General features: G+C 38.6%; 3 protein-coding genes across 3 annotated transcripts; 1 reads left to right on the top strand and 2 right to left on the bottom strand.

The window, feature by feature from the left end:
• Positions 1-4345: 4345 nt before the first annotated feature.
• LOC108124302 (kunitz-type serine protease inhibitor homolog beta-bungarotoxin B5 chain) lies at positions 4346-4877 on the bottom strand. Its single transcript, XM_017239911.3, has 2 exons — positions 4719-4877; positions 4346-4658 (listed from the first exon to the last, which is right to left on the bottom strand). Exons 1-2 carry the CDS (start codon positions 4798-4800, stop codon positions 4387-4389), a joined length of 354 nt encoding a protein of 117 aa, XP_017095400.2. The 5' UTR covers positions 4801-4877; the 3' UTR covers positions 4346-4386.
• Positions 4878-6983: 2106 nt separating this feature from the next.
• On the top strand, positions 6984-8907 carry LOC108124301 (esterase B1-like). The gene is made up of 4 exons (XM_017239910.3): positions 6984-7011; positions 7067-7343; positions 7404-7554; positions 7610-8907. Exons 1-4 carry the CDS (start codon positions 6998-7000, stop codon positions 8797-8799), a joined length of 1632 nt encoding a protein of 543 aa, XP_017095399.2. The 5' UTR covers positions 6984-6997; the 3' UTR covers positions 8800-8907.
• Positions 8908-14554: 5647 nt separating this feature from the next.
• On the bottom strand, positions 14555-17379 carry LOC108124258 (protein toll-like). The gene is made up of 2 exons (XM_070276885.1): positions 17235-17379; positions 14555-16827 (listed from the first exon to the last, which is right to left on the bottom strand). Exons 1-2 carry the CDS (start codon positions 17377-17379, stop codon positions 14555-14557), a joined length of 2418 nt encoding a protein of 805 aa, XP_070132986.1.
• Between the last annotated feature and the right edge of the window lie 3801 nt (positions 17380-21180).

A 21180-nucleotide genomic window follows, 5' to 3' on the forward strand; every position in this document is an offset into this window, starting at 1 on the left:
TGTTCATTAAATCCCCTCTAACGCTCAATCGACATCCATCTTCCCAGGGCGAGGACGACACCTCGTTCCCCCGAAAAGTTCCTCACACGCTTCCAAGCCATAAATTCCAATTAATTTGTCGCATTCTATCTTCACAGACCTTCGCCCTTTCTTATCTCAGTTTTTTTTTGGGAGACCCTCTATGGGAATACGCAAATCATTGTTTTATAGCAATTTAATTTTCTTTTCTGCTGCAATAAATAAATAAAAAGGGAGCGACAAAAGGCTCCTCCGAAAAGGAAATAAAAAAATCTAAATCAACTGAGAGCTTTGTTATTTATTTATAACAAATTGCCCGATTACGTTGCTGTTTTTCTTCAAAAGTGTATTAATATTTAAAATCAAGACATTTGAGAGTCATTCTTGCATCTCAAATATTTTATTAGAAAAGTGTTAAAAAAAAGAGACATGAAGTTTGATTTTAAATTAAATTACTTATACATGTTTTCCATTTAAGATGAGAATTATTTTTAATAGTTCTAAATACTACCGAAAATTGAATTTCAGGTTGAATGGCCAGTCTACTACCATTTGATATTTGCCAACTGCAGTTTCCGGCTTAAATGTACGCCATAAAATGCCAGGCAGACAATAGCCACTGGATGGTGTGGGAAAATGATGGCCAGGACCTACTCGACAACTCCTTGCGGCTTTATTGCATGCAAATATACAACACAACACCAAACGGACTCTGGGACTGCCAGACAGTTGGCCGAGACACGTGAAATGATGTGCAAATCTTATTAACAATTGCTGCCAGGAACAGGCCACAGACCAGAGGCAGAAGTAGAGATACCAACCGAATGGATTGGATCCCACTTTGGGTTCGCCTCTAGTCTGCAGCCGGACTCCTTTTTGGTCTCAGACTTCTCAGGTTCTTGGCTGCAGTTGTGTTGAGTGCAGTTCTGTTGATACCGGGATCCATTGGGGTTTCTCCTGGTAAGGAAAATGGTTATGGAGAAAATAAAGAGTTCGCTTAAGGTTAAAGTAGTCTAGGGAGCCATGTCTAGAAATTGCATTAGAAATGCATAATTTTCAAGAAGATAAATAATACAATTTTATTCCTTATCAAACATCTTTCTAAGACTTATTCATCTTTATTTATTTTTCTAGATTCTTAGAAATTATTTTTTCTTTAATAAAGTCTCTCTATTTAATTTATTCATCATTCAAAAACATTTGCCTAGACTTGGCTTAAATTTGCATTAAATTACAGAGCTCTCCCTTAGATTTTTCCAAGCCCCAAAAAAAATCTGTAGTTTTATGTGACAGTCTTGAGCAATTATGTATGCCAAGTGTTTGCCGGGGCTTTTCCATTAAAATCAACCAATAAATATCCAGAGCGGTCCCCAAACAGTCTCCGGCGGATATTAAACACTTAAACGCTGGCATAATTTTTACCCAACCAGGCGGTGCCCGGCATAGCGACTAAGTATTTAATTTAATGCGGCATTCCCGCACCTTACTGCCCGTCCGAAAATACCACTCCGAGCAGAAGCTAAGCTGGAAACAAATAAATTGAGCCGGAGGGTTGGAAGCTGGGGCAGAGACAGTTGGACAGACAGGCGTTGGAGGGTTTGCGAGTCGAGGAGGAGCTTCCCCACATAGTAGTGGTGGCAAATTAAAGATTAAACGCTGGCAAAAATATTCTCGGGGTCAGTCTAGTCCGCTGGAGGGGCGCCCCAAAAACAATGTCTGACTAGACTGGCAGACAGTTGGCAGATGGCAGACAGGAGTCGGGGATCGAAGGCTGGGGGCCAAGTCAAACAAAAGCTAAATGAAACGGTGGCACGCTTCTCCACACTCGATCCCCATATATTTTGTGAAGCTGAGGAATGAAGCAGTCAAAAGGTCCAAACACGACTCCCAATTTATGCGCATTATTAAAGCAAACGCATGAAATACCAGAGGAATTCTCCCCCCAGCCGCCTCCAAAAAGGTGACTGCCCATGGATGGCCCTACTATATAATCCTCCCCCTTCAGCCATGAAAATACCATGGAGCACGTTTATAGGTGTCCGAAATGGACATTTATTTATTTAGATTTTAGTTGAAGACAACAGGGGGCTACGGGAGTTGGAGTTGGGGTTGGTTTTGTTTGTTTTTAGGGTTTTCTTATTTGTATTACTAAATCAAGTGGGGTTTGTAAATATATATACCTGGAAATGTGTCTGACTGATGACTTAAAAATTATATATTGATATATAGAAGAAATACTCATAAAACCCTTTAATACCATTTATCTAAATGTTTAATTTTGTGTACAAAAACCAAACCCTGTGGATAATCTATTTTCCATTTAAAATCTGGTAAAGTCATGGAAAAAGTCATTTGCCCTCCACCGCTTCATTAAGTCCAACATTCTGTGGTAATAAAATGAATTTATGTACACCGCCAATACCAGAAATTATAAGTTTTTAATAATGCCCCCGAACCCAAACAGCCTCTGTAATGAGGCCTTGGTGCAGTGTGTCGCATTAAGTGCGCGCCATTTGAACGGGGCCAACAACAATGGCCGAACTGGGCCAAGATGGCCAACACAATAGGCATAAAAATCAATTATGAACCATTAGACGGGCCCAGAGAGGCACACAAAAGGGCCAGACCAAGCGAAGGTCATAAATCATCTGGCCGGGCTGTTGCTCCTTCGCCAAGGATACCACTGCTCCATCGTCCAGCCCCACCCCCGACTCTCCAGTTGTTCGCGCATTAAATATTTATTTAGCAAGATTTTAATGGAGCCAAATAAGTTAAGTGTGCAAAGCAGTCCGTGGGCCCAGAAGGCAGAAGGTGGCCCAAACACGTGTTCTCTTCAGACTCTGAATGTAGGATCCTTGGCAAAAGGAAATGGACTGGGAGGAGGCAGCCAAGGCCTGTGTTTTCTGTATTTGACAGCTGTAGACACAGGCTGTAGGCCTGGCTAAGAGGAAAGACTGCTCTGCGCCAGACAAATTCGTTTCATTCGTGCGGAAATTAAATGCATATTTGACCTATTTAAATTTTGAGCTGGAGTGTCGAGTCGGAAACAAGCTTGACTGAAATTTAATTTATTGTGAAAGATTTTTCAAATCGTTGAGCTGGCAGAAGCAGTCAAATGATGTTGGACACCAGCAACAGATGATGTCAGATTTTTAAGCGACTATAAGGGAGGCAGTCTGAATGTCCGGAATTTTATGGTATAAGAAATAAAAATTAAAGCAGAAGTATTTTAAAACCCTTCTAAACAAAACCTAGACATTTTAAAGAATATTTTCTAAAATTTGTCCAGGACCATTTTAAGCTATTCATTTTAATTTATATAATCCCTCCATCCTGAAAGTAATACTACCAATTTAATTGGCTCAGCCTCCATCCCCCCAAAAAGCAACCCCTTGAAGGTATGCACACCTGATTCCTATCCTCCACGAGTCCCCCTAAATTACCACAAGTTGCTCATTAACCATAAAAATAGTCACATCCAGGGCCAAGTGGCAATTAAACGGCCGAAACACAGCATAATCAGTCATAAAAGTCTTTTGGGGGAAAGAATGAGAGCCGTGACAACGTGAGCGGCAAGTAAAATAGGTGGCAGGGAGACACCTCCAACTTCGCCTCGGATTCCAACTCCACCTTGGGGTCCGGACTACGGATACTTTTGCCAAAAGTGTCATATGACCAAATTGGAGAATGTTCGACATGCGGGAACAACTTTTATGATTGCTAATTAAGCTAAACGAGCGGTGATCCTTGACAAGAGCCCAGAGGTAGGCAAACTAAATTCTCTCCAATTAGGAAGATATTTCTTTTGTGCGGCTGCTTTCCATAAAAACAGAAATTAAAGTGGAAACTTGGAAGCTATAGAAACGCGAACCGCCAGACTGTTTTTGAATTTTCCCTGCGGATATTCGGAAAACATCAACAATAGCGAACTCATCATGAGCCTCATCTGCATTCGTTGCCAAAAGTTATTGCTGCCGGCGGCGAAATGCAAAAGCCCGAAATTCAGCAAATGGCAAATTGCAAATTGCATGTCAAAAATAGTCACATTGCGACTCTATCCTCATGAAATTGTTGATAAATAATCGTCGGAAGTGGATGGTGGAGGAAAAACAGATCCATGCTGTGTGGATTGCTTCAAACTGTTTGGTTTAATGGCCGATGCTCAGATTGGCAGCAAACAGACGTCTACAGAAATATATATATAGTCAAGACAAAAAAGAGCCAGGCAGACGGCTAAAAGAAAACGCATTACATGCAACTAGACGGAAAGTTTCGTCTTTGAAACTGAAATTATGCGTTTGCTTAAGAAATCAAAAGATGAATGATATTATTTTTATAGCCGATATCTGTATACTCTTTATAACAGGTTTACAATTCATCTTTGTCCCACTTGTCCCAGTCGTCTATATCTTCCTCAAACTCCTCGACGTCATCCTCCTCTTCATCTGATCTTTTGATGCGGTCAGGATCTCTGTGAACCCGACAAGTATTCAGGCACTCTTCTTTGGTATAGAAACGATTTGGATTTCCTCCACAGCCTCCGTAGTAGAAGAAGATGCAGCGATTCGTCAGATAATCATAGCCCCAGACTTTGACATTATCCTGGCAGGGGCCTGGATTGGCTGGATACCAGCATTTGGCTGAAATCACATATATTTCTTAAGTGTTTACATATTTAAAGGATTAGAAATATAACTTACGCTGCCTTAAAACCACTCCTTGAGGGCGAACAGCCGCTAGAGGATCAAATAGTATCAACAAAATTACAAAAAATAGATGCATTGTTATTTTAAAACTTATTTGGAAATCAGTGTATATTTTTTTGACACAAAACCCAAAGCTTATGGCTTAAGAAATTTGAAACTACCCTCAAGTCTAATTTACCCTTTCAAATACTCTTTTAGAAAGTATAGGCTAGCCAAAGCTATGCCAGAAATGCCAGCATTTTCCCACGTCTATCCTCTCAGGGCCCTCAACCTTTCCATCTCTCTCTTCTGGGGTAATGCCATCTCACTTCCTTGGGCAAAAATGTGAGCAAGTCGCACTTACAACTCGCCGAGTACTTCATCATTTTTATTGCCACGAGAGTGACTTAAGAGAAGAGCAAAGAACTTTATATATTCCATTTTGACATTTTTTTTCATCCTTATTTGACTAACGATTTGATGACGTTGATGGTCCTTTGAGATGCAACTGCATATATTTTTGAGCTTAAAGCTACCAGATGCCAGATTCCTAGGGCCAAAACGGAAACGGAAATGAAAAACCATAATGTATATTTACAAGCTTTGCCAACTTTTGGCTTCCGCCCACTTTTATCTTCTTTAAGAAATCGATTTAATTTCATTTGCAAAGCGATTTTCACTTAAAATGTGATTACGCAAATTTTCAATTTGAAAACGATAACGTAAATTGGCATCAGCCTATGGGGGGGTAGAAAATGTTTTGCCAATGGAGTTTACCCCCAAAAATACAAAAAAAAACTCCATGCCTTTGCCAGCCCAGAGGAAGCGATTCGAAAATTGTTTTACACAAGAGCCCAGATAAGCCAGGCAGCTCTTTGTCTCGCGGGTATTAACTGTCTCGGCATAATTTTTTATTACGTGTTCAAGGTGAAATGGAGGTAGAGACAGGCTGATCCTATCAATGGAAATTTTAAATTAATTTTAATGCAGATGATGGAGCTTCCACCCGATGGAGAAATGGATAAAGTCATAGGAGTTAGGAAAATGATAGAAAAAGAATGAAACAATGCTGGAACTTTAACTCTAGAGTTTAGACTCTAGAGTACAGAAGTGAATCCCAAAAATCAAATACTGCCCACAGTTGTCCACCAGAAACCGAAAAACTAAAACATTTGTCAGCAACCACTGCCACAATTTTCAAATCCCTATCCGCGGGCGGCGACACTACTGCATTTGCCAATGGACGCGACACTTAATTAAGTTTCAATATTACTCGATCCTGTGTGCTATCCTCAAAATCATCAAACCATCGCCACAGCAAAGCTCAGTGGCAACCACTAAAGTGGTTTGTTCGGTCCACTGACCGCAGTTCACTGGCTTGTAGCAAGAGGTACCCTTTTTGCAGTTGATTTCTGTTCACTGATTATCCTCGCAGTGACAGCCCAAAAATTACACAAACCGACGCCGATGCGAATGCCAAACGTAACAAATTTTTTGGCTATATTTAAATAGTTTCAATGAGAGGTAGTGGGAGTGGGTAGTGGAATTCCATGGGGGCAGGAGAACCCTCATCAACTTCCGCCAGGATGTCAAAGTTTAGCGAATGTCGGAGGATTGCTGTGACTGTGGGTTAAACCGAGCGCAAAAGTGTCAAAATGTTTAACATATGCCCACACGAGACACAATACAGGACCTGCCGAGTGTCCTGTCCCAGTTTGTTTGTGTTGCTGGTGTTGCTGGCTGGTGTCGCCGTTTTGCAATGACAGCGTTGATAACAATGACAATAACAAGCGGTCCGAGCCCTGGGACTTGTTGGTGTTGTTGTGATTAGTTCAGGACAGCAGCTGAACCTGGAGGGAAGCCAAGGGAAAGGATATCCTCCCAGAGCTGTGTTTTGTGAGTAATCACATGAAATGGGCTGTTGACCTGTTAGGGGCTGACTCTGATGTCGGATTGCTTGGATTTGATGGATGCCAGGGGAGTCTTGAATGTGAAGGGGTTGCTCTCGAGGCAAGTCAAGTTTACATTTCCGGATAACGTTCGAGAAATATTTAAATATATTTTTAAAAAAATATTACTTATTTTCAGAACTTTCTAAGATATATGCACATATAGTCTTTACCCCCTGGCAATCTTCATGTTTTATCAAATCTCTTTATGGCATTTTATTAATATTTTACCCAACTTTTGTTTTCTTTTGAATTCAAGATAAGGTATCTGAAAAAGATAATGCATTTCGGAATGAATACATTACTGGACTCTGTTCACAGTTCACTTAGAGGTCTCCAACGAAGATGTCTGCTGAGTAGTACGATTTTATTCTTCTGGAAAAGTAAAAATGTTTCATCAAACTTTGCTTTTAGTGATCAAGTTTCGCCAGTTGTGCAAACCACCCACGGAAAAGTACGTGGAATTCTCCTGAAAGCCCTTTATGGCGAAGAATTCTATGGATTTGATGGAATCCCGTATGCAGAGCCTCCTCTGGGAAACCTACGATTCAAAGCACCTCGGGAAATAAAAGCCTGGACCGGAATTCTTGATTGTTTCCAGCCCCAAAGTAAATGCATCCAAGTTAGTTCTTATACAAAACAGGTGGAAGGATCAGAGGATTGTCTATACCTGAATATTTCGGTAAAAAAGGTAGGTTTAATTTAAGTTTTAAAAAATTTTATTTTTATTAATCTTTATAATTCTCTTAAGCTAAAGTCCAAGTCACCTCTACCTGTAATGGTCTATATACATGGGGGTCAACACAAGGGTGGCGATGCTTCAAGACGTGCTTGGGGTCCAGACTATTTTATGAAAGAAGATGTCGTTATTATTTCCATAGGCCATCGTCTAGGGCCTTTTGGTGAGAATATTTTCTAATATTTTTCAAAGCTGATATAAAAAGTTACTTTTTTCAGGCTTCCTAACTTTTGCAGATCCTTCTTTAGAGGTTCCTGGAAATGCCGGATTGAAGGATATCATTCTGGCCCTCCGTTGGATCAAGAAAAATGCCGAAAATTTTAATGGCGACCCTAATAATATTACAATTTTTGGTCACAGTTCTGGAGCAATGATTATAAACATACTCCTGGCCAGTCCCCAGACCAAAGGGCTCTTCCACAAAGCCATCCTAATGGCTGGATACTCTATGGAAATGAATAGACTACCTTACGTCGAATTCCGATTGGCCAAACACTTCGGTTACGAGGGCGAGAATGTCGATAGCCAAGTATACGAGTTTTTAACTAAAATAGATGGATCGCAACTGGCTTCTGCAAATATATTCACGGAGATGGAAAAGGCTCAGAATTATACCATGGCCTTTGTTCCATGCGTAGAGCCGTATTCTACACCGGAGGCAGTAATACTGGCGGAGCCCAGAGAACTCCTTCGGACCACTTGGAGCAATCGTATTCCCATTATGTTGGGTACCCCCAGCAGCGATGGATTAATACATTTAACTGATTTGTATAAAAATCCTGATCAGTATCTAAAACTGTTTCAGAATTATCCAGAACGCATTTTGACTTCCACTTTGAAAAACCATTGCGATCTGAAACTGCAGCGTGAGCTGGCCATCTCACTATTGGATCATTTTTGCCAGGCCCATGGAAAGGACTTGACAATGGAGAATTTCTATGCTTTGTCTAAGCTTTTTACTCACAATATCTTACATACCCAGGATCGACTAATCCAATCCAGATTGTCCTACGCCCAAGCGGACACATATGCCTATCGTTTTGATTTTGATTCGCCTGATTTAAATTTATACAGAATTCGATTTTTTGCCAATGATCGCCGAGGAGCTTGTCACGTTGATGAGTTGTGTTATATGTTCGTTATTCCAGCCACCATTAAGATGGATACATCCCGACCAGAATATACAACCATCTGTAGAATGGTTAATATGTGGGTTCATTTCGCAGCCACTTCTAATCCAAATGGTCCACTTACCAAGGATCTGGTAGAGTGGATGCCTGTAAGTCCAGAAGAAACTAGAATGGTCCTAAACATCGGTGAAGAACTGGAGTTTATACCACAGCCAGAGTTTCCAAAATTTGAGTTTTACAATCGTTTATTTCGTCTAGCGGGGGTGCCACTTGTTTAATGACCCATCTTTAAATCAAGCTAATCTTATCGGAATAAAAATTATTATGACTAGAAATTTGTTTTATTAGAGCAGTGTGCTAAAAATATTTCTTATCCATATAATAAAGTCGTCTAAGCCTTGAACTCGTTAAAGTGTTTTTCTTTTGAAAGATTTAAGCAAATAATGCTAATTAACCAACACTCAGGCTTCTGCTCAAACCGTTTCCCGAAAATATTTTCATTAGGTGTCTGGGTAGACGCCACTTCCCACACCAAGAAAATGTTTTTCTTTTTAGCGAAAGGAAATTCTCCAAATTACATAAAATTCTAGGTTCCATTCATGGCCTCGCCCCGGTTGCGCCTTAATGTTCAACTTAATTTAAGTGAACGAGTTAACAAGCAACCAAAGGAATTTGATTTATCGCCGGCGAAAACTTTTTCGGCTTGATGAGCTTCGCCAGAAGTTTTTGGGGATAGGGGCGTGGCCACAGAAAAACGTCTGCTGCACTTTGGGAATCCTGAATCCTTTCTACTTGGCCAGTTTTCTTTCGCCGGCTTTTTCGTGGCTCAGCAAAACGCTATGCAAAATCGCCCACTAAACTTTAATGGCCTGACATTGAGGCGCCGCCGTCGTCATGTCCGCCATTTGGGCGCCAAAAGTTGCCACATGCAACTTAAAGGGGAGGGCCACTTTAATTGCTTAGCGTGCCATGTGAAAATGTTTGGGAAATTGGTTTAGGGCCACTTGTTTTTTTCACCCTATTTTTATACCCTGGCAGAGGGTAATATTATTTTAGTCAAAAGTGTGGAATCAAATTTTTTTGATTATAATTTTTATAATCTTAACATTCATATTTCCTTTTTATACTCTTTAGGCCGCCTTTTTCAAAATTTGTATTAACTTCAAGGGTATATCAACTTCCTCTAAGTCTGATGAAAGCTCTCCTGCTTCGTTTTATTTTATTTTATGCTTTGTTTTATTAAACACGAGCAACCGATTTGCAACCAACTTCCAAAGGATTATATTTGGGAATTTACCTTAGGGTTGGTCAGTTTTTTAATATTTACTTTCCATTAATATGTTGGAAAAGGAGAAACTCGTCTAGAGGCGAAAGCATATGTACTTGAGCACACGCTTTTTAAAAGTTGGGAGTATCCACTATATGGTGTATCTCTTTGACATTGAAAAGTCGAATTATGAACTCGAATTTCAGCATATACAGGTCTTAATTTGATATGGCACTAGTCGGAAGGAACAAGTGGATTTCGTATGTTTCCATATCAATATGCAAAAGAGGTTTAGCACAGCCGTGCTTCGAGTGAATGTGAAGACACGAGCCACAGAAAGGGGAAATCCTGGCGAGGTAGGAACTCAGGGCCCAGGACACAAGTGGCTAGACGTGACGAGCATACATTAAGCTCGGTCTGGCCACCATAAATGCAAAATGTATATGTGTATGCATCAAGTGCAAAACACGCCATAGAGGCAAAAAAAATATGTACAAGTGCGTGCGACAGCTTAAAATGCAAAAACGTATGAACAAAATATTCAATCAGACGGGAAAAAATGCGTGCTAAAAATTGCGAAATATTTTTAGAGCTGTCCAGACAAATAGAAATACAAAATACAAAGATCAGGATATTTCAGGGAATTGAATAAATACTTATACAAAAATAAAAGCAGCTTATGTGTGAAAACATTGAATATGCTCTTTATATAAATTCTGGCTGAAAAGGCAAAATAAAGCTTTTCAAAAAGGCTTAAAATACAAAATAGAAATACAAAAGAATGTGCACAAGTCTGCATTTTTAAAGCATAAAGTAACTCGTTAGAGTTAAGGAAAATAAAATATTATCCGAATTTAATGCATAATATTAATCTCATGCTTATTTCATTTGAATGAAGTCGAGAGGTAAGCTGGTAAGAAAAAACTCTTGAGAAAAATCCATTTGTTGTGCAAAATTCAATTTATATTCGATTACCCGACGATGTCTAAGTAGAGAATGGCTCAAGTGCTTCGGAGCGCAGCTTTTTTTTTTACTTTATTTTATTTTTTAGCTGGAAGCGCATTGAGAATGCCCTGTCATGCGTTAAAATTGCAATTTCTTTGCCAAGGCAGGCTAAGAGAACGCAAACCAAAGTTGATAAATGAAAAATATAAAAAGCCAAAGAGAAAATCAATCTTAAATCTACAAAAATCCGAAAAAAACGGGCCTGCCACCTTGATCCCTTCTAATTGTAAAACACAAGGCACCAACAAACATAACAATCATAGTCAATTGTTGGCAGTTAAATATTCATGAGCCGAGTGAGAAATAAAACCGAAAATAGATATCCCCAAACATGGCCGATTGGGGGGAAAAAGGCAAAAAAAAAAGAAGTATCCCATGGACATGAGCGCTGATTGCCCACATGACGTGCATAGAAAATGCCTCCAACAGCTACCTCCGGGGGGATACTCCCTTTATAGCATAGTATTCACTGTATTCAATACTGTATTGGAAAACGATTTCGATACCGATGGCTGCTGGCAAACAGACAAAACAAAGACAGGCCCAGCACTTGCGAAAATTTCATTGCAAATGAAACGAAAAGCGTTTTATTTTGATTTTCTGCACACGCTCGATTCGATGGGTCTAGTCGGTCTGGTGGTCTGGCCGAATCCTCTTCAAAGGCAAATGTTTTGCCACTTTTTCCGTTTCTGTTTCAATTTTCATTTACCAAGAGTTTCCTGCTTTTCAACGCTGTTTACGTGGCCAATTTTGTTAAGGCAGCGAAATGAGGGGCCGGAGGATTTGGTTAACCGGAAATGAGGGTTAACGCCACATGTTGACAGCTTTCTGCTTTTGGGGGCTTTAAAATTTAATCAAGTAAATTAGGTTGAACTAAGAGATAGTAAATCTACTTTTAAGACTTTCTAGCTTTCCCAGACTTTCTAAAATACCTTTCATAATAAATTTTTCATTAGCCAAACTCTCATATATTGACTTGTAATCGAAAACATTTTAATCCGTCCCTAAACCTTGACTTTTTGAAGCACTTAAAGGAATTAATAAGTCACTCTGTTAAGGATTCCAAAGACAATTGTCATTACCTCCCCAGAGCAAAAATGTCCTTTCAAAAACAGGATGAGAAAAAGGAGAAGACTGGATGCAACAGTCGTCTGATATGTCTGGGTCTAAAATGCTTTTCATGTTGTAAGTCCACAAGTTTTCGGGGAACTCCACTCAGGCGGACAAATAACTGAGCAGCACACAAAACACGAAGGAATCGAAGCCTGGCTGGAGGAATGTCAAAGTGAAACAACTCGAAAAATATCAACTTATGTAAATTCGTATAAGCAGGCAGGGGAAAGTTGGCACTATTTGTATTGACAGGACCAAGGACTGTCTGTAGTCCCTCAAGGAATGGCGGGCATGTTTGCTTCTGCTGAAATGAGCAAAAATAATTGCAAATCGTAAACGAGAATTTTTCCAGGCGGCTGTCGTCGCCTATTCCATATGTGCAAGGACTCTGGAACAAAAAGAAAACGTGGGGTCTGGGCTGTTTAAGGACTAGTCTGACAGGACAGAAGGAAACGGAAATATGCAATGAAGCAGAAGTTGGCAGGAAATTGTTAAGACGCCGCGCCTCTCCTTCGTTCATTCGCCCGGCTCTCGTTTTACAACTCTACTTTATTTTCCATCATCGAAAGGGTTCCCCGAAGGTCTCCCCCAGCGTTTTATGTTCTTAGAGGAATTGAAAAGCCGCATGCAAATAAAATTTGCCTTCTTTTTAGTGTTGTCCTATAACCCGACTCACTCCCCCGTGGCTTTCTCTTTTCCGTTTCCGTATTCATTCTTTGTGTTCTTGCGGTTTTTATTTTTTCTTTCAATTGAGTACTTCCCTCTGTATGTTTTTAAAGAGTTTTCCGGGTTTTCCTTTGTTTTTTAGCCAAAAATGTGTGGAACATTTATAAGACAGGCAAATGATGATCTATTGCCGAAGCCGCACCCAAGGGATCCATGACGCATATTGGAATCCAGTTTCTAGAAAGAATAAAATATGAAACTTATTTGGTTAAGTACAATTATTTTAACCTACTCTCATGTTTACCATTTTTCATTTTGACCCACTTATGGCTCATAGATCATAGTCATCTATAGAGAATAAACAAGGTTGAATAATTTTCCAAACTGTCTTCATAAATTTTAACCAGCTAGTAGAGTTTCTGGCCAAATGCGAAAAGTTGGCTCCAACATGTGCCAAAAAAGGAACACAAAGTTACTCAGACAACTTTTGAAATAAAGTAAACAATAAAATGTGCCAATTGTAATTATGTGCCAAGAGAATATAATTACGAAAAGCTTGGGAACTTTTTCTGGGCAAACCATAAAATTCCGAAAATAATGGTGAATAATTTTGCTTATTTAGGTTGACAATAGGACCTCAATTATTTGCCCATTTAATTATTTACCATTCCAATGAAACTATGTTGTTATTTTGTTGAGAATTTTCCGTAACAGTCATTGCTGATTGAATAATAATAGTCACATTAATATGATGCACAAAAAAATATGGTAAAAAATGATATGCAATTTTAAAATGCTCACCCATAGAGGGTATAACGATTGATATGGGAACCACTAGTGAACGGTGGGTGGTAAGTGGTGGTGGGCCGCACGTGCCATGGATAGTCTGCACGCGATTCCACCCCAACCACAATTCTCCGCTTCTCCTCTTAGTCTGCCGCCTGTCGCCAAAAAAGTGGCTGGAAACGTGATGAGCATTTCAAATCGGGGTTGACGTCGACTGCATTCCCATCATCCGGATCCAACCAGGTGCGAGCTGCATCCACCTATCTCTGCCCCTGGATTCTGGCCCTACCCAACCCCAGCTTCACTTCGCACCTGCCCAAGAGGCACGAGCAACATGAAACGCTTGCACTTTTGTTTATGTCCTTCAGCCAGGCGCGAGAAATTGAAAAAGCGAGGGGGGCAGCTCAAGTGAATGATTGGGGGTGCAAAGAGGGCTCGAATTCCATGTTAAGTGGCCAAATGTCTCTTGAGTTGGCAAGGGTAGCTTTGGCTAGGATTTCCGAGGAAATTTCACACATCATTAGCCTGGGGAAAGTGCTGTTTCAGGACCAGAGCCGGAACCGATTACATGCGGGGCATTCAAAAATATGTATGCGGTTCTAACGAGTTTAGAGTCATGCTTGGAAAGGTATTAAATAATAATTATTAAATAGTTTTCCCAATTCAACTGAAAAATACATATATTTTTTTTCACAATATTATTAAATTTATTCTTATTATTTACATAAAATACATAAAAGGAATAAAATGTCATATAAAAAGCGTTGAAAAGTGAAGATGTTCAAGGACTAAAATGGCTTTTGGAACGGTTTCCTTATTCGCTTTAAGGATTTAAGCTTTGTACTAAAAGCGCGTTGAAACGGTTTGAAGCTTTACTAATATTATTTTGTGGTCTTGACATACTACATGTATGTACATATTCTTAAGAACTATTTTAATTGATATTTTTGTTTAATTTAATTTTATATTCAGATTTAAATCATTTAAAAGATTAAATAAGCAAGAAGCCAAAAATAAAATTCCTTGAAACTAAAACTTGATAATTTTTAAAGTTTTGTATAAAGAATATGGTTGAAGAACTAATACCCTTTTTTTTTTGGGCCAGTATCTTATAATAATACCAAGAGATAAGAAGAAATTATATTCAGGGATTCGAAATTACTTATATCCCATTTTATAGAACTGATTCTTGAATATCATTTTTCTGCGCCTGTCTTCGTGCGGCTGGGGTTTTCATGCGGCATTGAGTAGATCAGCTTGTTCCAGAAATTCGGGCTATCCCTTGCCAAGTATGTATTGAGCACCATATACGCCCTCAGTTCGCTGTCCAGGTCATCAAAGTTCTCCACATCCGGATAGAGGACAACGATTAGACGCTTGCAGCGATCTTTTGCCGTGGCGTGCAGGGCCAATCGGAATTCAAGGCGCCCCCAATTGGACTTCAGAAAGTTGTTTGTCATCAGGATAATTATGCGCCTGGAGTCTTTTACGGATCTGGTAATGCATTCGGGAATCGCCTCACCCGCAAGCCAGTCTCGGAGATAGAAACACAACCTGAACTTGTGGTTCCCGTTTTCCAGACGCTCCACAAACTCCTCAATGAGGTCCTCGTCCTTGTGGGTAAAGGACAGGAAGGCATCGAACTTTTTTTCCAAATCGAGCTCCCGTCGAGCAGCCAGGCTGAGGCATATTTCATGTTCGTAGAACCAAATCAAAATGGGTTGCCTGAAGATGACCAACAGGTTAATCCCCAAAATTAGAATCATTAGGGAGGCGGTTAAAGTGGCATAATAAATTAGAGCCGAAGGACAAATGTCACTCTCCTGTACGTCAATGAGGGAATAGCCTGTTTCCGAGCAAGTCATGGAGGAAGAATCGATAATATCCATGGCTTGTCCCTTGACAAATTTCAAAAAATCTCTATCTTCGCAGGTGCAGGACCATGGGTTGCCCGACAGACGTAACGTCATTTGCGAAGAGCGTATTCTCTCTACCAAAAAGTTACGTATATCTTCATTAAGTACAGAAATATTGTTGTGACTCAAATCCAGATAGACGATTTTGCTTGGTAACTGGTCGATGAAGGTCAGCTTATTGTTGGCTAAGAAAAGATGAGTCACATTTTCGAAGCCCGGATGGGACATGTTGGGCAGCATTTCGATTTCATTGTTTTCAAAGAGTAGAGTTGTTTGGCCAATAGCTGGCAATGGTAATGGGGGAATATCTTCTAGCCCCTTTCCATTGCAGTCAATGACGAAAGGATTAAGAAGTGATTTTTCCTCACAACAAATACACGATTCAGGACATCCTCCTCGGGTTATGTTGTTAAATTTCAGGACTCTTATATACTCGAATGGCTCGTATTCTCGAAGAAAATGTAAAAAAAAAATTGCCTCACATTTACATTCCCAGGGATTTCCTGATAAGCTCACCGATATGGGATTTTCTCGATCCCAGAGAAATTTGACAACATCTTCATCGAGGGATTGTAACTGATTATTTCTTAGGTCCAAACTAAGAATATTTTTGGGGATCACTTGTAAAGGAAGCTCCGTTAAGGAATTATTCGCCATAAATAAATATTTCATTGAGGCGTGGCCCTTTGAAAAAGTCGGAGTTGGAAGGTTACTTATATTATTATTCCTGAGGAATAATGTAGCTTTGTTTGGAATTGGGTTTGGCAGCTCAGGGTAAAAATGCAAATTCCGATTTTCACAATTTACCAAAAAACGATTTGATTTCTGTAGTGTGCAACATAAGCATCTATATGGACAGGGCGCATTTAAATCATCATATAAAATTGGATCATATTCTGCTGAATAATACGTAATGTTTTTATGGAGATATTCCAGTGCCATTAAAATTTCATTTCCAGGATAGCGATTAGTTATATTATCTTCTTTGGCAAAATAGTATGAAGAACTTTTTTGGAAATGTTCTTTAATTTTAAATTTTCTATTAATATCAATCATATTTTCAAATATAGAGTTGAATTTCGATTCATGTATTCGAATAGTGTTTGATTTTTGTTTTAAGAAATACATCATATTTATTTCGTCGCAAACGTGACTCCATTTATTGCCGTATTGGTAGAAAAAGGGAACTTTATAGAGATAGTGGATAACGTCATCGCCAAGAGTGTGCAAATGATTGAATCGAACATCGAAATATTCCAAATTGTTGGGCAAATGACTTATCGCCAGAGTAGTTAGTTTATTATAGGATACGTCGAGTTCTTCCACAATACTATATCCTGGGAAGGATTTGTGTGGCAGCTGCGTCAGATTGTTGCCTTGAAGTATTAGGGATGTGCTTCCATTAATTGGAATTGGTAAAGGCGGTACCTCTAGCAAATGTTTTCCTAAACAATTTATAAAAAATTTATAAGACTTTCGCTCGTATTGGCAATGACATGGTTTCGGGCATGGTATATCGTTTATCCCAATTGTAAAGTTACAAAACTTTTCTCCTTGGTAGCATAAAAAAGAGGTTAGATTCGTAAAAGGTATTTGTCCAAGACGATCAAATTCAATTATCTTTAGTTTTGAGAATAGGGGCAAGTATTCCATGTTTTCTAATCCATTTGTATTTAAAAATGTTAAGCAACTGAGAGTTTTTTGCAAAGCTTCCGAACTGAAATTTTTTTCAAATGTTTAGGACAAAAAATAATAACTGAATTCTTATTTTACTCTTACCCAAAAAAATCTAAATTGTCTAAATCGACATCTTCGAAAATTAGGTATTCCAAAATTGGCAAATCATTAAAGTGTTCGGCAGCTAAACCTTCGACTTTTAATGAATCAAACTCTATTTTCTTTAATTTCGACTTTCCTTTAAAGAAATTATCCAAAATGCGAAGAGTTTGTTTATGATAACTATGTACAGAAAAAATTTTAAGTTCTGTTATGTTCACGGCACTTCGTATATAGTTTTTTATAATCAAAGAGTCCATGTTGATATTTAACACTAATTTTATGATCAGCTTTTCCGGTCCATCCATGTCATGAACTTCCTCTTCCATTATATTTAAGAATGGAGAATTTAATATGAAAGCTCTAGCTTTAAAAATGCCAAGACTTTTCAGATAAATTATTCCAGGAAAAAATCTTGTATCATTCGGATTTTCTAGTCCCGTCACAGATAATTTATAAATTTCAAAATCCTTTTTCCACGATATTTTTTGAAGATTCCACTGATTAAAGACTTTGGCAATCCAATGGAAATTGGTAACTAAAAAATCATTTTTTATTCTATAATCCGTGGTAGTCACTATATTATTGAACACTTTGCAAGTTTTGTTTAAAGAACCATTTTCACAAGGACCGCCACAATATAGTAGACAGTAGTCATTTCTCACGTTGAATGGAAAAATTTGAAAAGGGAAGACGGAAATTATATTTATTGAGAAAACCAAAAAATGTACTATAAAAATCTTGTAAAACATTGTCTTGACCTCACTCTGGTTAAAATCGGAATGATTGGCAAGCTAATTTTTCGGTTTCTTTATACCTACCAAATAAAAAATGTTCCCACAGGAAAACGGATTGTTTCCCTAGTGATCGTTGAAAATATCATTAAAACAAACATAAATTTAATGGAATAAAAAAATTTAAGAATTATATAATTGTCTAGAATGAAAAATTAATGTACGTAAATCAACTTCTTATTGCAAATTATTCTTCTTATTGTGTTTAATTTTAATTTAAATTATTAATATTTTTTTTCAACTAATACAATTTTCTTGCTGTGCAGTTCAAGATAACAATGCTTATATTTAAACTACATATTACCAAAGGAACAATAAGGAAAATGAAATGGCTAGGCTTATCAAAATAATTTTTATAATTTCATGTGTATTTTTGTGTTCTTTTTGCCGTAATGTATTTTTTGCGCAATTAAAACAAAATACCAAAAGCATGCAAAAATAAACGATATTGCAAATTTAATGTTTCTGGAAATTGTAATTGGAGTGTAATATAACAAGAGAGGAAAGACAACTTCTTTTCTGAAGACAACCAAATACTTTTTCTGATTGTTTAGTTTTATGGCAGCTGTAGGATATAGTCCCCTATATGGCCTACAGTGATGGCTATATCTTTCCCAATTCCCATCCCATTTCTGAATCGATTTGCCACCATTCTGCATCAAAATCCTGAGACAAAATATTTTTTAGATTTTTTGTCCATTTTTGTGATGGGATTCCTTGAAAATGGGGTTTTCCCCTATAGGGCCCATTGTGATGGCTATATCTTCACCAATTCGCATCCGATTCTCAAGCGGAGTACCTTAAACGATTTCTGGATCGATTCGCCACCATTCTGCATCAAAATCCTGAGACAAAATATTTTTTAGATTTTTTGTCCATTTTTGTGATGGGATTCCTTGAAAATGGGGTTTTCCCCTATAGGGCCCATTGTGATGGCTATATCTTCACCAATTCGCATCCGATTATCAAGCGGAGTACCTTAAACGATTTCTGGATCGATTCGCCACCATTCTGCATCAAAATCCTGAGACAAAATATTTTTTAGATTTTTTGTCCATTTTTGTGATGGGATCCCTTGAAAATGGGCTTTTCCCCTATAGGGCCCATTGTGATGGCTATATCTTCACCAATTCTCATCCGATTCTCAAGCGGAGTACCTTAAACGATTTCTGGATCGATTCGCCACCATTCTGCATCAAAATCCTGAGACAAAATATTTTTTAGATTTTTTGTCCATTTTTGTGATGGGATTCCTTGAAAATGGGGTTTTCCCCTATAGGGCCCATTGTGATGGCTATATCTTCACCAATTCGCATCCGATTCTCAAGCGGAGTACCTTAAACGATTTCTGGATCGATTCGCCACCATTCTGCATCAAAATCCTGAGACAAAATATTTTTTAGATTTTTTGTCCATTTTTGTGATGGGATTCCTTGAAAATGGGGTTTTCCCCTATAGGGCCCATTGTGATGGCTATATCTTCACCAATTCGCATCCGATTATCAAGCGGAGTACCTTAAACGATTTCTGGATCGATTCGCCACCATTCTGCATCAAAATCCTGAGACAAAATATTTTTTAGATTTTTTGTCCATTTTTGTGATGGGATTCCTTGAAAATGGGGTTTTCCCCTATAGGGCCCATTGTGATGGCTATATCTTCACCAATTCGCATCCGATTATCAAGCGGAGTACCTTAAACGATTTCTGGATCGATTCGCCACCATTCTGCATCAAAATCCTGAGACAAAATATTTTTTAGATTTTTTGTCCATTTTTGTGATGGGATCCCTTGAAAATGGGCTTTTCCCCTATAGGGCCCATTGTGATGGCTATATCTTCACCAATTCTCATCCGATTCTCAAGCGGAGTACCTTAAACGATTTCTGGATTGATTCGCCACCATTCTGCATCAAAATCCTGAGACAAAATATATTTTAGATTTTTTGTCCATTTTTGTGATGGGATCCCTTGAAAATGGGGTTTACCCCTACAGGGCCCACTGTGATGGCTATATCTTCACCAATTCTCATCCGATTCTCAAGCGGAGTACCTTAAACGATTTCTGGATTGATTCGCCACCATTCTTCATCAAAATCCACAGACAAAATATTTTTTAGATTTTTTGTCCATTTTTGTGATGGGATCCCTTGAAAATGGTGTTTTCCCCTATAGGGCCCATTGTGATGGCTATATCTTCACCAATTCTCATCCGATTCTCAAGGGAAGTACCTTAAATGATTTCTGGATTGATTCGCCACCATTCTGCATCAAAATCCACAGACAAAATATATTTTAGATTTTTTGTCCATTTTTGTGATGGGATCCCTTGAAAATGGGGTTTTCCTCTATAGGGCCAATTGTGATGGCTATATCTTCACCAATTCTCATCCGATTCTCAAGGGAAGTACCTTAAATGATTTCTGGATCGATTCGCCACCATTCTGCATCAAAATCCTGAGACAAAATATTTTTTAGATTTTTTGTCCATTTTTGTGATGGGATCCCTTGAAAATGGGGTTTTCCCCTACAGGGCCCACTGTGATGGCTATATCTTCACCAATTCTCATCCGATTCTCAAGCGGAGTACCTTAAACGATTTCTGGATCGATTCGCCACCATTCTGCATCAAAATCCTGAGACAAAATATTTTTTAGATTTTTTGTCCATTTTTGTGATGGGATCCCTTGAAAATGGTGTTTTCCCCTATAGGGCCAATTGTGATGGCTATATCTTCACCAATTCTCATCCGATTCTCAAGGGAAGTACCTTAAATGATTTCTGGATCGATTCACCACCATTCTGCATCAAAATCCTGAGACAAAATATTTTTTAGATTTTTTGTCCATTTTTGTGATGGGATCCCTTGAAAATGGGGTTTTCCCCTACAGGGCCCACTGTGATGGCTATATCTTCACCAATTCTCATCCGATTCTCAAGCGGAGTACCTTAAACGATTTCTGGATCGATTCGCCACCATTCTGCATCAAAATTCTGAGACAAAATATTTTTTAGATTTTTTGTCCATTTTTGTATGGACAGCGTTTCCCCTCTATCCCCTTTATTCCTTCAGGGATTCCCGAATTCTCCTGAGGTGATCTTGATAAAGAATATATATCCTCTATAGGGTCTGAGATGTCTCCTTCACAGCGTTGCACACTTTTAACGCAAATTATAATAGCCTCTGCAAGGGTATACAAACAAAGTTTGTTTCTTTTTAAAATTTTATTGTAAGCTAAAGACAAAATTTTGTTTTTTCAATTTTCCGCCATTAGTTTTTTTGCCTGGAACTTATATGACATCCCTGCACGGAACGCTTATCATCCCTTTGAATAGT

The sequence above is a fragment of the Drosophila bipectinata genome, chromosome 2L (assembly GCF_030179905.1).
Source record: "Drosophila bipectinata strain 14024-0381.07 chromosome 2L, DbipHiC1v2, whole genome shotgun sequence".
NCBI classification, from domain to species: domain Eukaryota; kingdom Metazoa; phylum Arthropoda; class Insecta; order Diptera; family Drosophilidae; genus Drosophila; species Drosophila bipectinata.

What these genes read in the sequence shown, in the direction of transcription:
- LOC108124302 (XM_017239911.3), bottom strand. Translation starts at nt 4,800, where the DNA reads ATGCATCTATTTTTTGTAATTTTGTTGATACTATTTGATCCTCTAGCG. An exon ending in AGGAGTGGTTTTAAGGCAGC is followed by an intron (nt 4,659 to 4,718) that starts GTAAGTTATATT and finishes ATGTGATTTCAG; the next exon opens with CCAAATGCTGGTATCCAGCC.
- LOC108124301 (XM_017239910.3), top strand. An exon ending in TGAATATTTCGGTAAAAAAG is followed by an intron (nt 7,344 to 7,403) that starts GTAGGTTTAATT and finishes AATTCTCTTAAG; the next exon opens with CTAAAGTCCAAGTCACCTCT. An exon ending in CCATCGTCTAGGGCCTTTTG is followed by an intron (nt 7,555 to 7,609) that starts GTGAGAATATTT and finishes TACTTTTTTCAG; the next exon opens with GCTTCCTAACTTTTGCAGAT.
- LOC108124258 (XM_070276885.1), bottom strand. Translation starts at nt 17,379, where the DNA reads ATGGAAGAGGAAGTTCATGACATGGATGGACCGGAAAAGCTGATCATA. An exon ending in TAAAATTTTTTCTGTACATA is followed by an intron (nt 16,828 to 17,234) that starts GTTATCATAAAC and finishes TATGCTACCAAG; the next exon opens with GAGAAAAGTTTTGTAACTTT.